The sequence below is a fragment of the Neoarius graeffei genome, chromosome 11 (genome assembly GCF_027579695.1).
Source record: "Neoarius graeffei isolate fNeoGra1 chromosome 11, fNeoGra1.pri, whole genome shotgun sequence".
In the NCBI taxonomy this organism is placed as follows: domain Eukaryota; kingdom Metazoa; phylum Chordata; class Actinopteri; order Siluriformes; family Ariidae; genus Neoarius; species Neoarius graeffei.
Genome location: NC_083579.1, coordinates 5043905 through 5059950, shown reverse-complemented (window position 1 = coordinate 5059950; position 16046 = coordinate 5043905). Strand labels below are relative to the sequence as shown.

Sequence of the window (16046 nt, the reverse complement as noted above, 5' to 3'; positions counted from 1 at the left end):
TACCGTGGAGTCCTTCTTTAAATATCGCGATAATATCATAAACTGCGATAAAATCGTTGCGGTATTTAATATACATTTTACGACATTTATATTTATGTGTGGTTGCATGTTCCTGTTCCTGTTACTTTGTTCATGTGAAATCCAACTGCGTAGCCCCGAAAGCAGATATTCCACAGTCTGAGATCACTTTGAAACACAATATTAATGCTTTAACCTGGTTCTGGTTCTGGTTCGGTCGGAACAATTTTAGTCCCACCGATGCCAAAAACAAATAAACAGCCGACAGTTATTCAGCCTTACAATCTGCAATAAAAATACATCAAGCGCTCGTCTTTCAGCGTAAAGTCGGAGGGGCTTACCTTGAGGAAAGATGATGCTAGAAGTCCCGCCCACACAGGTTCCATTAAAATTACTGTAAACAATCTCTTTAAGACTGAACAAACCTCGTGAACTAAATCTAATCTAGAGAGTGAAAGATAATCTAGAAAAAGAAAACTAGCGAGTGAAAGCTTATGTTTTGTTGTTTGTTGCGGAGACAGAGGGCTATCAATCAACCTACTCATTAGAATATTAGACCACGCCCATTAGGGCTGTACTGTCAGTGAACTCAACTTCCGTTACAGCATTTTAACACTTTTTTTTTTTATTAACATTTTGCTAAAGGATTATTTTTTAACATTTTTCACAATTTTTTTTTTCAGTGACGCGAGATAATTTTTAGCTTTTTAAAAATCTTAAGTTCTGAATTTTTCAATGCTGCTTGTCCTCCGTTTTTGAAGGACATCCTAACTTGGTGACCTTTGACCCCTGGACATGTTTAACAATCGTTTGTTATTCATACACTCATACATAGAGTCCAATTTAACAGTTCAGGGTGATTCTGATAGTCCAAGGTCACCTTGGTGCCACCCTTTAGAGTTTCTTATGACCTTCTATGACCTTTGACCTCAGGCAGGGTCACAGGAGCGTGGTCGTTGAGTGCCATTCACATCCTTATCCTTTACACTCAGATATAATTGCCCGTGATGAGGGTAGTTAAACGTTGGTCACACAGACAGCGTGACCTCTGACCTCGGGCCGAGTCTTAGCGCTTCATGCACGCCGGCAGCGGAGAGCCTGCGGTTGATGTTGCGGTAGCGGCAGGCGAGCAGGCTGCGGTAGGCGGTGCGCAGGTCACGGTTGGAGAAGGCATAGATAAACGGGTTGATGAGCGAGTTGGCGTAGCCGAGCCACAGCAGCGTTCTCTCGATCCATAGAGGCACGCAGCTGCAGCGCACGCCGCACACGAACGGACGCAGTGTCGACAGCACAAAGAATGGCAGCCAGCAGAAAGTAAACGCACCCAACACCAGGCCCAGTGTGGCTGCTGCTTTCTGTTCCCGCTTGAAAATGGAGGCGCTTTTGCGCTCAGCTTCGTTCCACTTCGCTCCTCTGAGCCGGTGCATTTTCATAGCTGCCGTCATACAGTCACTGTCATCATCTCGGCTGTTTCTGTCATCGTCGTCACCTTCGTCACTTGGCCGCGGGAAGCCTGAGATAGCATGTTTGGCAGCGCTGAGCTTGGCGGCACGGTAAATTCGGCGGTACATGACCAGCATGACGCTCATGGGGATGTAGAAGGCCACGGCGGTGGAGTAGATAGTGTAGCCGAAGTCCTGGCTGATCAGACACTGGTTATCATCATTGACATTCTGAGCCCAACCGAAGAGCGGAGGCAATGTGATGGAGGCCGAGAGCAACCACACCGACAGAACCATCCTGGCCATGCACCATCCGTTCTGACGCACCGGGTACGTTAAAGGCCTCGTGATGCCCAGGTACCTGAAATAAAAAGTTATACTCATGGTTACATTTGGTTGCATAAATTCCCCTGACCTGACACACTGCGTATTTAAATTAGTAGCTGGCTGTGTAACCATACCGCATCACTGAATTCTGATTGGTTAGAAGGTGTTGATTAATTTTCTAAAACAGTAACTCCAGCTGTTGGTTAGTTTCCAATAACAGCACTACATGGAGTGGTTCATTCCTTACAAAACCAAGCGGAGATGAAATCATGGTTATATTCGAGGAACTTCCTGGAGTCAGACACTTTAACATGTCGTCAATTAATTTCCACAAAATGCAGAAAATCACAGCTTCAGTCTCGTTGTCAGTGTCACCAGAATTGCAGCTCTGAGTCATGAACTTTCACAGGAAATGACACGCTCGCATGTTCCTTTGTGACTGTTAACACAGGATCAGTCAGTTCACATTTCTCTACATGAAACCGACATGATGTGTCAACAGACACATGAATGACAGAATAAATTAACTCCAGCATGTCAATAGGAGCACATGGAGCTTTTTAAAGGTCTGCATTCATCCACATTTCCAGATTTAAGATACAGTGGGGTCCAAATGTCTGTCTTCTAATTTGCATTCTTGTCTAATTTAAAATAAAATGTTTCATTCCAAATTCTTTTAAAGGTGATAACTTGATTCTAAAAAGTATTGCAGTGTGAATTTAAGAGTTTATCAGTATTTTGGTACAACCCCCTTTTGCTTTAAAGGCAGCATGGACTCGAGCTCGAGATGCCACAGGTTTGTGTAAAACATGTCGTCTGGACACCTGCTTCAGTGGAAAGGAAAAGGCTCAAGAAGGAAAATCTGACCTTTTGTACAAAGGAGTTAAGATGATCAATATCACACATTTGCTTTAAATTAACTCATGACCTCAAAATAGTACAGCAGAATCTTCACGACTAAATCATCAAGATATTGAAGATATAAATAAGTATTTCCATTTTTTGTTTCACATTTTACAAAATTCTAAAACTTTGCTGATTTAAATTGAAAACACATTCCCAGGTTTTATGTTCAGTGTGGTTTCAGAATTTACCCAACAATTTGCGACTCAAAAGAGAGCTGAGTGACAAATCTAGTGACTTTCTGAGCAATTATTAACATCAACCAATCACTGGTCACCGTTACTCATAATGACCAATCATCATCATCACCATCGTTTTCCCCACTTTGATCACTTGTATCCTGGGGAGCTACTGTCTGAAATTCAGAATTCTGATTTAGACGTCATACTTCTGATCTTTTGGGCGTCTTCTCCCAACTGATTCTCAAACCTCTTCCACATCACCTGTGACGTCTATCTGATGTCAAACGAAGTTTGTTTAAGCAGTTCACTATTATCCATTCTACAAATGTGTCCAGTATATTTAAGTTGTTGTTCGTAATAGACTTCCTTAATAGGAGGGGTCTTTGTTATCTCACGTAGTCGAGCTTTACTTATTTTAAAACTCGAGTCTAGCTCTTCTTCAACTTTGGCTTGTGATAAGGATGTTGATGATGAGGATGTGTTGGTGGTGATGATGGTGATGATGATGTTGATGTGATGATGAGGATGTGTTGGTGGTGATGATGGTGATGATGATGGTGATGGTGATGATGAGGATGTGTTGGTGGTGATGATGGTGGTGTCGATGGTGATGATGATGGTGGTGGTGATGGTGATGATGATGTGATGGTGGTGATGATGGGGATGATGATGGTGGTGATGGTGGCGATGAGGATGGTGAGGATGTGATGGTGATGATGAGGATATGATGGTGGTGATGATGGTGATGATGATGGGGTGAGGATGGTGATGATGGTGATGGTGGTGATGATGATGGGGTGAGGATGGTGATGGTGATGATGAGGATGTTGATGATGAAGATGTGATGGTAGTGATGATGGTGATGCTTGTGGTGTTGATCATGATGATGAGGATGGTAATGATGAGGATGTGATGGTGGTGATGATAGCGATGAGGATGGTGATGATGAGGATGTGATGGTGATGATGATGATGATGATGATGATGGTGTGGATGGTGATGATGGTGATGATGATGAGGATGGTGATGAGGATGTGTTGTCATGATGATGGTGATGATGATGGTAATGATGAGGATGTGTTGGTGGTGATGATGGTGATGAGGAGGAGAAGGAGGAGGAGGATGGTGATGAGGATGTGTTGGTGGTGATGGTGGTGATGATGATTGTGGTGTTGATGGTGATGATGATGAGGATGGTGATGATGAGGATGTGTTGGTGGTGATGATGATTGTGGTGTTGATGGTGATGATGAGGATGTGTTGGTGGTGATGATGGTGATGATAATGGTGGTGATGGTGGCAATGAGGATGGTGAGGATGTGATGGTGGTGATGGTAGCGATGAGGATGGTGAGGATATGATGGTGGTGATGATGGTGGTGATGATGGTGATGGTGGTGATGATGATGGGATGAGGATGGTGATGAGGATGGTGATGATGAGGATGTGATGATGGTGATGATGAGGATGGTGGTGATGGTGATGTTGGTGATGATGAGGATGTGATGGTGGTGATGATGGCAATGATGATGGGGAGGAAATGATGGTGATGAGGATGGTGATGATGAGGATATGATGGTAGTGATGGTGGTGATGATGGCGATGATGATGGGGTGATGATGGTAATGAAGTGATGGTGATGAGGATGTGATGGTGGTGATGATGAGGATGGTGATGTGGTGGTGATGATGAGGATGTGATGGTGTGGTGATGGTGGTGATGATGGTGTGAGGATGGTGATATTGATGAGGATGGTGATGATGAGGATGTGATGATGGTGATGATGATGAGGATGGTGGTGATGTGATGTTGGTGATGATGAGGATGTGATGGTGATGATGATGATGGTGGTGATGATAATGATGATGTGATGATGATGAGGATGTTGATGAGGATGTGTTGGTTGTGATGATGGTGATGATGATGAGTTGGTAGTGATGATGGTGATGATTGTGGTGTTGATCATGATGATGATGAGGATGGTAATGATGATGTGTTGGTGGTGATGGTGGTGATGATGATTGTGGAGTTGATGGTGATGATGATGAGGATGGTTATGATGAGGATGTGTTGGTGGTGATGGTGGTGATGATTGTGGTGTTGATGGTGATGATGAGGATGTGTTGGTGGTGATGATGGTGATGATGATGGTGGTGATGGTGGCGATGAGGATGGTGAGGATGCGATGGTGGCAATGGTAGCGATGAGGATGGTGAGTATATGATGGTGGTGATGATGGTGATGATAATGGTGGTGATGGTGGCAATGAGGATGGTGAGGATGTGATGGCAATGAGGATGGTGATGATGAGGATGTGATGGCGATGATGATGGGGTGATGATGGTAATGATGTGATGGTGATGAGGATGATGGGGTGAGGATGGTGAGGAGGTGATGGTGATTAGGATGGTGATGATGAGGATGTGATGGTGTGGTGATGGTGGTGATGATGATGGGGTGATGATGGCAATGAGGATGGTGAGGATGTGATGGTGATGAGGATGATAATGAGGATGGTGATGGTGGTGATGAGGATTGTGATGATGATGATGGTGATGATGAGGATGTGATGGTGGTGATGATGGTGATGTGATGATGGTGATGATGAGGATGTGATGGTGATGATGGTGATAGTGATGATGAGGTGATGATGGCGATGAGTATGGTGAGGATGTGATGGTGATGATGAGGATGGTGATGAGAATGTGATGGTGATGATGATGATGGTGATGAGGATGTTGATGATGAGGATGTGATGATGATGAGGATGGTGATGATGATGGTGGTGATGTTGGTGATGTGATGATGAACATGTGATGGTGGTGATGAGGATGGTGATGATGAGGATGTGATGGTGATGATGGTGGTGGTGATGATGAGGATGTTGATGATGAGGATGTGTTGGTGGTGATGATGGTGATGAGGGTGTGTTGGTGGTTATGATGATGGTGTTGATGGTGACGATGAGGATATGATGGTGTTGATGATGGTGGTGTCGATGGTGATGATGGTAGTGTTGATGGTGATGTGATGGTGGTGATGATGGGGATGATGATGGTGGTGATGGTGGCGATGAGGATGGTGAGGATGTGATGGTGATGATGAGGTTGTGATGGTGATGGTGGTGATGATGATGGGGTGAGGATGGTGATGATGGTGGTGGTGATGATGAGGATGTTGATGATGATGTGTTGGTGGTGATGATGATGATTGTGGTGTTGATGCTGATAATGATGATGGTGATGAGGATGTGTTGGTGGTGATGATGATGGTGGTGTCAATGGTGATGATGGTGGTGTTGATGGTGATGTGATGGTGGTGATGATGGGGATGATGATGGTGGTGATGGTTGCGATGAGGATGGTGAGGATGTGGTGGTGATGATGAGGATGTGATGGTGGTGATGATGATGGGGATGGTGGTGATGATGATGGGGTGAGGATGGTGATGGTGGTCTTGATGATGATGGTGATGAGGATGGTGATGATGAGGATGCGATGATGATGAGGATGTGATGGTGATGATGATGACTTTGTATTCTTTCTGCGCGTGCATTTCCTACGCTCGCCCCTGAAAAGAGTCAGCACACGTCCCGCGCGCCGTCACGTGCGCTCACCTGTCGATGCTGATGACGCAGAGGGTCATGATGGACGCCGTGCAGCACATGACGTCCATGGCGATAAAGACGTTGCAGAAGAACTGGCCGAAGATCCAGCGGCCACCGATGAGGTCAGTGACGCTGACGAACGGCATGACGGCGAGCGCCACGGACAGGTCGGCTAGCGCGAGCGACACGATCAGGTAGTTGGAGGGCTGCCGCAGCTTCTTCACCGAGCACACGGACACCACCACCAGCAGGTTCCCGCACGCCGTCACGAGCGTCAGCGCCGTCAGGACGCCGCCGATCAGCGCGCGCTCCGCGCCGCCGTAGCTCTGCACGTGCGCTGCGCAGCGCGTCCGGTTCCCCGCCTCGGGCGGAATCCGTGGGCCGGTGGACGGAGGCGGGGGCTGCGTCATCATCATCATCGCCCAGGACTCGGACCCCGAGCCCGCTACGCTCGTGTCTCCCGTGTCACGCGCCACGCTGAAGAGCCGCGCGAGCAGCAACGCAGCACCGGTGTCCAGCCCCGCCGCGCGCGCCTCAACCATCAGAACGCGTTAAACTAATTATTATTATTATTATTATTATTATTATTATTATTAATTATAAAAAGAACACATTAGAGTTACAGTTTGCATTCGGGAAGAAGAAATAAAATATCAAATAAGAACAGTTTTATAAAATAGTCTACTAAACTAAAATATAGACATAAAACGCAAATAAATATTATGTAATAAATAAATGAATAAATAAATAATGTAATGTCAGTGAACGGAATATTATTATTTAAATTACATTTAAATGACTGACCATTATAAAATCGTGAAATTAAATATGTAATAATAATAATAATAATAATAATAATAATAATAATAAATGACTGTTTAATGATGCACGTGCACGCTGCTGTAATAGAGAAACAAATATTACAAATTATTTAAGGGAAAAATCCTAATATAACAAAACAACAAAATAATAAACAGAAACTAATATATATATATATTTTTTTAGTGTAATTGACTGAAGAGAAATAAAAGTAAATTTCTGTAAAGGAAAAGAAAAACAATGCGTAAATCCGGTGTGGCGCGCGGCTCCGGTCGCGCGCGGCTCCGTCTCTTCATCATCCCGCGCGCCTTTTATCCGAGAACTTCACCGGACACTACAGCGCACGCGCAGGGGGAAGAGGCGGGGCCGACCGGGTTCTCCGGGCTATTTTTAGAGCGCGGTGCCGGTGGGTTAACGTGGAGTTTTTATAGGAATAAAAAGAAAGAAAGAAAGAAAGAAAGCACGGACGGACGGACACAGAAGGTGAGTGCCCGAGTGGGAGGGGTTTAGGAGGAGGAGCGGTTTAGAGCTTTAGGGTTTGTTGAGGTGTGAACTGTGTTCTTTACACGGTTGAGGAACAGAGAGAAGGGCCTGATATTATTATACTGGCATTGGCGCAGAAAGCATATTGTGAATAAAAAATAAATTGATGTTATAGACGATATCTTTTTGAAGTGATGGAAGCCAAATAAAACATGTTTAAAGGAAAAATCTAAGTTATAATGAAAGCTGGTGCATAATAATGTGATGAGATCTGACCAGAATATTTCAGAGAAGCAGCAGAGCCAGAATAAGTGTACTGATGTTTCAGGATTGTGGCAGCGGTGGCGTGGTCAAGTGTCTGTCTGTGAATGGAGGGCGGAGTCAGGTGCAGTGATTCTGCCACTTACCTTCCCTGACTCCGCCCTCCATTCACAGACCGACGATTGACCACGCCCCCGCTGCCACAAGGATGTTTCAAGAATAATTGTATTGATGTTTCAGGAATAAGTGTACTGATGTTTCAGGATGTTTCAGGAATACGTGTACTGATGTTTCAAGAATAAGTGTACTGATGTTTCAGGAATAAATGTACTGATGTTTCAGGATGTTTCAAGAATAAGTGTACTGATGTTTCAGGACTAAATGTACTGATGTTTCAGGATGTTTCAAGAATAAGTGTACTGATGTTTCAGGAATAAATGTACTGATGTTTCAGGATGTTTCAAGAATAAGTGTTCTGATGTTTCAGGAATAAATGTACTGATGTTTCAGGAATAAATTTACTGACGTTTCAGGATGTTTCAGGAATAAGTGTACTGATGTTTCAGGATGTTACAGGAATAAGTGTACTGATGTTTCAGGATGTTACAGGAATAAATGTACTGATGTGTCAGGATGTTTCAGGAATAAGTGTACTACTGATGTTTCAGGAATAAGTGTACTGATGTTTCAGGAATAAGTGTACTGATATTTCAGGATGTTACAGGAATAATTGTACTGATGTTTCAGGAATAAGTGTACTGATGTTTCAGGAATAAGTGTACTGATGTTTCAGGAATAAGTGTACTGATGTTTCAGGAATAAGTGTACTGATGTTTCAGGAATAAGTGTACTGATGTTTCAGGAATAAGTGTACTGATGTTTCAGGATGTTTCAGGAATAAGTGCACTGATGTTTCAGGAATAAGTGTACTGATGTTTCAGAAATAAGTGTACTGATGTTTAAGGATGTTTCAGGAATAAGTGTACTGATGTTTCAGGAATAAGTGTACTGATGTTTAAGGATGTTTCAGGAATAAGTGTACTGATGTTTCAGGATGTTTCAGGAATAAGTGTACTGATGTTTCAGGAATAAGTGTACTGATGTTTCAGGATGTTTCAGGAATAAGTGTACTGATGTTTCAGGAATAAGTGTACTGATGTTTCAGGAATAAGTGTACTGATGTTTCAGGAATAAGTGTACTGATGTTTCAGGAATAAGTGTACTGATGTTTCAGGATGTTTCAGGAATAAGTGTACTGATGTTTCAGGAATAAGTGTACTGATGTTTCAGGAATAAGTGTACTGATGTTTCAGGATGTTTCAGGAATAAGTGTACTGATGTTTCAGGAATAAGTGTACTGATGTTTCAGGAATAAGTGTACTGATGTTTCAGGAATAAGTGTACTGATGTTTCAGGAATAAGTGTACTGATGTTTCAGGAATAAGTGTACTGATGTTTCAGGAATAAGTGTACTGATGTTTAAGGATGTTTCAGGAATAAGTGTACTGATGTTTCAGGATGTTTCAAGAATAAGTGTATTGATGTTTCAGGATGTCGCCAGGTCATCACAGGGCTGACACATAGACACAGACAACCATTCACACTCACATTCACACCTACGCTCAATTTAGAGTCACCAGTTAACCTAACCTGCATGTCTTTGGACTGTGGGGGAAACCGGAGCACCCAGAGGAAACCCACGCGGACACGGGGAGAACATGCAAACTCCGCACAGAACGTAGTCAGCTGGGATAGGCTCCAGCTTGCCTGCGACCCTGTAGAAGGATAAAGCGGCTAGAGATGATGAGATGAGATGAGATGTTTCAGGATGTTTCAGGAATAATTGTACTGATGTTTCAGGATGTTGTGGTTGTCTGTGTCTATGTGTCAGCCCTGTGATGACCTGGTGACTTGTCCAGGGTGTACCCCGCCTTTCGCCCGTAGTCAGCTGGGATAGGCTCCAGCTTGCCTGTGACCCTGTAGAAGGATAAAGCGGCTAGAGATAATGAGATGAGATGAGATGAGATGTTTAAGGATGTTTCAGGAATAAGTGTACTGATGTTTCAGGAATAAGTGTACTGATGTTTCAGGATGTTTCAGGAATAATTGTACTGATGTTTCAGGATGTTGTGGTTGTCTGTGTCTATGTGTCAGCCCTGTGATGACCTGGCGACTTGTCCAGGGTCTACCCCGCCTTTCGCCCATAGTCAGCTGGGATAGGCTCCAGCTTGCCTGCGACCCTGTAGAACAGGATAAAGCGGCTAGAGATAATGAGATGAGATGTTTCAGGAATAAATGTACTGATCTTTCAGGATGTTTCAAGAATAATTGTACTAATGTTTCAGAAATAAGTGTACTGATGTTTCAGGATGTTTCAAGAATAAATGCACTGATGTTTCAGGATGTTTCAGGAATAAGTGTACTGATGTTTCTGGATGTTACAGGAATAATTGTACTGATGTTTCAGGAATAATTGTACTGATGTTTCAGGATGTTTCAGGAATAAGTGTACTGATGTTTCAGGAAAAAGTGTACTGATTTTTCAGGATGTTTCAGGAATAATTGTACTGATGTTTCAGGAATAATTGTACTGATGTTTCAGGAATAAATGTACTGATCTTTCAGGATGTTTCAAGAATAATTGTACTAATGTTTCAAGAATAAATGTACTGATGTTTCTGGATGTTACAGGAATAATTGTACTGATGTTTCAGGAATAAGTGTACTGATGTTTCAGGATGTTTCAGGAATAAACGTACTGATCTTTCAGGATGTTTCAGGAATAAGTGTACTGATGTTTCAGGATGTTACAGGAATAATTGTACTGATGTTTCAGGAATAAGTGTACTGATGTTTCAGGATGTTTCAGGAATAAATGTACTGATCTTTCAGGATGTTTCAGGAATAAGTGTACTGATTTTTCAGGATGTTTCAGGAATAATTGTACTGATGTTTCAGGAATAATTGTACTGATGTTTCAGGAATAAATGTACTGATCTTTCAGGATGTTTCAAGAATAATTGTACTAATGTTTCAGGAATAAGTGTACTGATGTTTCAGGATGTTTCAAGAATAAATGTACTGATGTTTCTGGATGTTACAGGAATAATTGTACTGATGTTTCAGGAATAAGTGTACTGATGTTTCAGGATGTTTCAGGAATAAATGTACTGATCTTTCAGGATGTTTCAGGAATAAGTGTACTGATGTTTCAGGATGTTACAGGAATAATTGTACTGATTTTTCAGGAATAAGTGTACTGATGTTTCAGGATGTTTCAGGAATAAATGTACTGATCTTTCAGGATGTTTCAGGAATAAGTGTACTGATGTTTCAGGATGTTTCAGGAATAAGTGTACTGATGTTTCAGGAATATAGCATCCTAATATAGAATATATATCAGGAAAGAACATGAAGCCCAGCAGAGTCACGCGCGCGCCTCCTAGCGGCCGGATGTGTTACTGTGCTTCTAGGTGTAGTCATGGTAGTAGTTTTGTGAGAATTTAACGGAGTAAAAATAAAGCACTAAAACACATCTTATTGATTTGATATAACTGTGTTTTAGTCAAGAATACTGCAACTATGAAAGTAACACAAAGTAGATATATACACTTTAAAGAAACGACAAAGTTTGAACAAGTGAAGCTGTAAGTAAGTTTTCTGACATCTTCAGGACAGAGGAGTTTGTACTTCTTTATGGTTCCTTGGTAATGTGACAAGCTGTGAAGTTCTTTGAACTGGAAAAAAAATCCAATATGGATGCGTGGTGGAGCATCCAGCCAATCAGGACTTAACTTTGTCATCATTTAGTCGACTCATGCAATCAGTACAGAGCAACAGCAACAGGAGAAAAATCTAACAATGCCTCCCTTTCCAAGCGCATATGGTGGCCATCAGGTGCCTGTAGCATACTGCTAATACTTACAATTACTCTCCCTTGCTTTTTCCTGCACTGTCAGAAATAGGGGTACAGTAGGAGTCCATTTCTGTCCCCCAAGGTACAATCTACACTAATGTACCCCTTACAACTCCTTATTATACCTCAAGCTAACTATGTGTACCTTTTTAGGGCCAAAAAGGTACATATATGGTCCCAAGCAGTATATCAAGTCAAAGTCCCTTCCACATAAGGATCTGGTTTGCCCAGGCAGTCTCTTGTCCCAGTACTAACCAGCTCTTTTGAGGTGTATGGGTGCGGCGCCGATCTCCCTTTCCATAGCCCTCGGCCTCTCGCCTATACAGCTAGGGTTACAGTGGGGGGCTGGTCCTTTGGTAACCGTGAGAGTTTGACTTCCCTACTTGCATCTGTATTGCAGTGTGCCTTGCCAGATGGCAGTAGGTACCATTTTTATGATGGTCTTTGGTATGACCCAACCGCAAGTAGAACTCATGATCTCCCAGTCGAGAGGTGGACACGCTAGCCACAAGGCCAACTCGTGGTCCAAGCAGTATTTCGAGGGTACTGTCCCAGTGACAAGCCACTGTACACCTAAAGGTACAATAATGTACTTTGTTTTCTGAGAGTGTCTGCTAATTAATAAGTATGAACCTCCATTTTACAAAATTTGGGTTCTCAATCTTGTTAGCGAGCACCATCAAACACTGATTCCTCTTCTTCCTTTATTTCTTCTTTGTCTTCCTTCCAGATTCATGCTGCCGCTTGTAAAAACATGAAACATGGAAGGCATTCTTTAGAGGATTGTCCGTTCTGGGCTACTGTAGTGGCATAACATGGCGGTTCGGTGGAAGTGGACTCGCACCCTGTGTAGATATAAAGGGCCTGTTCTAACTTTACAAAAACGCAATGATTCATATCCATCCATTATCTGTAACTGCTTATCTTGTTCTACAGGGTCGCAGGCAAGCTGGAGCCTATCCCAGCTGACTACGGGCGATAGGCCTGGACAAGTCGCCAGGTCATCGCAGGGCTGACAGCAATGATTCGTAGTTACAGGTCATTTTTAAACTAATGAAACCCTAATTTATGAATACTATCTTCCATTTCTGCTCACGGATCCAACTAAATTCTACATAGTGCCCCTTTAAAGTGTGTGGAAAAGTGTGGACTTGAACACAGCTAATCTTTTAATAAACACTGATATTACTGGAATAATGTGGCTTTATGCTGGGCTGCCAACTCTCACGCAGTGAGCGTGAGACACATGCATTTGACTGTCTTCACACGCTCACATGCCATACCTCCGATTTCTCACGCAAGAAAAAAATCTAGTTTATCTATCTGATCTAGGCTACCCATTGCGTCGCGCCAACCACTTGCGATTAATCAATTACGCCTTACGCACGGCTAAACAGGCAGAGAGGTGTTCCCTCTGTACACACTCCCCTATGGTAGGTGGCGCATCTAATGATGCTGCACTCGCCAGAAGTTGGATAATTGCCTACCGTCAATTTAGAGGAAGAGGAGGGAGAAGAAGGTGTCCGAGTTGAAGACGAGTGTCTCAGACAGGTTTGTACATATGCACGCCAATGTGTGGCGTTACTGGCGTAATTATGAACTTATATAAAGTTTCTGAATCGTTTTAGCCTATGTGTATTGTGAGAATATTTAATGCCATATCGAGAGCTGTGTACTAGGCATGCTAAATCATTAGAGGCCTCGTGCCGTGCCACAGCCTCTATCTTCCCCAACAAGCAGCACGGGAGAGCAATTCCTTAGCACACGTTTATTAAGGCGCATTTTTAGTTTGTTTACTGTATGTTATCATACTTTATGACTTTATTTGAAGCCATACTGGAAATGTTGTAAAATAAAGCAAGTAAGAGACAATATTACAAATGCAAGAAGAGCCATTAGCCACTATACCTATTGTTTATTTACAGGGTATTTATTTTTAATTACTTATGATGTATGTAATTGCTCAGTTAAAGTAAATAAAGCATGGTCACCTGTAATATCAAAGAACTTGACCGTTTTGCTATAGGCCTGCCTACCACTCAGAGCAGGTAAGATTCAGAATAAACACAAGAAACTTGTCCTCCAGGAAAAGGCATGTTGTTGTGACTGCGTAGATTTATTAAACCAACATGACTATTTGAATTCTTTCAAAGGTAAGATGTCCCGAAGGGTAAGACCACTGGCAGGACAAAAGCGGAATATTTTATTTTGACAGTCCAGCCAAGCCAGAAAAGGCAGACAGGACAGACAGAACAACAGACAGAAGAGCAACAAACAGGGCAGACAGAAGAGCAGGTCTATAGGGCTACAGGAACATTGGCAGTCATCTGTAGTTTTCTAGTGTGGGGGCTTTTAAGCCAAAACTTGGTGCTTTTGTTGGCCACAAGCTGAAGGCCTGGCAAGTCAGGGTGTGTAAGAATGTAGGTATGGCACAGCAGGCCACTCCAAACATCCACCAGAATGCAGGAACATCTACTAAATCCAAAATCTCACCCCCCCCCCCCCCCCCCCCCATTGTCCATCTCCAGCTGGACGACCCACAAACAAAACACCAGAATGCAGGGGGACAAGTGAATATCAAACTGAATACAAAATTCCCACTTACTGCATGGTGTGCAGAAAAATTTTGTCGTCGACCCCCCCCCCCCCCCCCCCCCCCCCAAAAAAAACAAATCTCACTCCAAGGAATTTTGAAAAGTTGGCAGCCCTGCTTTATGTGTAAGAGTGATGTAATGACATTCATAATGCTGACAGAACAAAAACACTGAGGTTGAAATATGAGTAAGTACACTACCGTTCAAAAGTTTGGGGTCACTTTGAAATGTCCTTATTTTTGAAAGAAAAGCACTGTTCTTTTCAATGAAGATCACTTTAAACTAATCAGAAATACACTCTATACATTGCTAATGTGGTAAATGACTATTCTAGCTGCAAATATCTGGTTTTTGGTGCAATATCTCCATAGGTGTATAGAGGCCCATTTCCAGCAACTATCACTCCAGTGTTCTAATGGTACAATGTGTTTGCTCATTGCCTCAGAAGGCTAATGGATGATTAGAAAACCCTTGTACAATCATGTTAGCACAGCTGAAAACAGTTGAGCTCTTTAGAGAAGCTATAAAACTGACCTTCCTTTGAGCAGATTTAGCCCAAGAGCATTAGCTCAACCCGGAACAAATTAGTAACAAGCTGAATTTTTCAGAATATGTTCAGAATACCCTTAGTAATAACATACGAAAAGTCCCCGGGAATCCACCTTGTGCTGTCTGAGAAATTCAAGATGGCATCCAAAATGGCCACCGATTGGAGATTTTTCAATATCTCAGGGATAAAACATAATATAAATGCAATTAAAATGTTAAATTATATGTTCTCTCATACAAGCAATGCAAATTCACCGATGTCACACTGTTAAAATTAAAATTAACCAAGATTACAAGGTCATTAATGTGGAAATTACATGGAATTTGATGGTTGACATGACTGACAGATTAGCTTAGTAGGCTACCTACATACATGAACATAATATAAGACAACAATTAGACATCAATTTCCTTAATATTTAGTGCATCTTTAAGCTTTGATAAAATATTAAAGGGAAATTAAATTTGAGAACTCTATCTTCTAAAACTACAATGGCAAGCTGTTTCAGTACACTTCTTCAACATTCCGGCGACTTTCATGACAAAAAGGTCTGCCTCAATAAAAGCTCTTGCTTATAAACAATGAGTAGACTTAAACACTTCTCAGTGCCTCAGTTGTAATGCTTGGACCTTTGTTGTACCATCAATGAAGTAGGGAATTTATTCAAGCTTGTTTAAGGGTGGAAAAAAATTAATCTTTGAGTTTCTAGCGCCAGTCTTTACTACTAGCAATGCCAGTGTGTTCGGACAAAAAATGACTAAACTCAGCATGACCTTTTAAAAATGACTGAACTCAGCATGACCTTTTAACATGCCATTTTTCATTTTACACCACCAGTTTACTTTAATATTAATGAAAATAAGTGCTCCAACCCCTAGTAATTGTGTTTGTTGTTTTGTGAACAGAATAGGATGATACGGAGTGAACGAGTAACCAATGGATCCAC

General features: G+C 42.3%; 1 protein-coding gene across 1 annotated transcript; it reads right to left on the bottom strand.

Moving 5' to 3' along the window:
- Positions 1–1046: 1046 nt before the first annotated feature.
- Positions 1047–7019, bottom strand: LOC132893742 (5-hydroxytryptamine receptor 7-like). Its single transcript, XM_060932860.1, has 2 exons — positions 6487–7019; positions 1047–1821 (listed from the first exon to the last, which is right to left on the bottom strand). The coding sequence occupies exons 1-2, from the start codon at positions 7017–7019 to the stop codon at positions 1047–1049; spliced, it is 1308 nt and encodes a 435-aa protein (XP_060788843.1).
- Positions 7020–16046: the final 9027 nt, after the last annotated feature.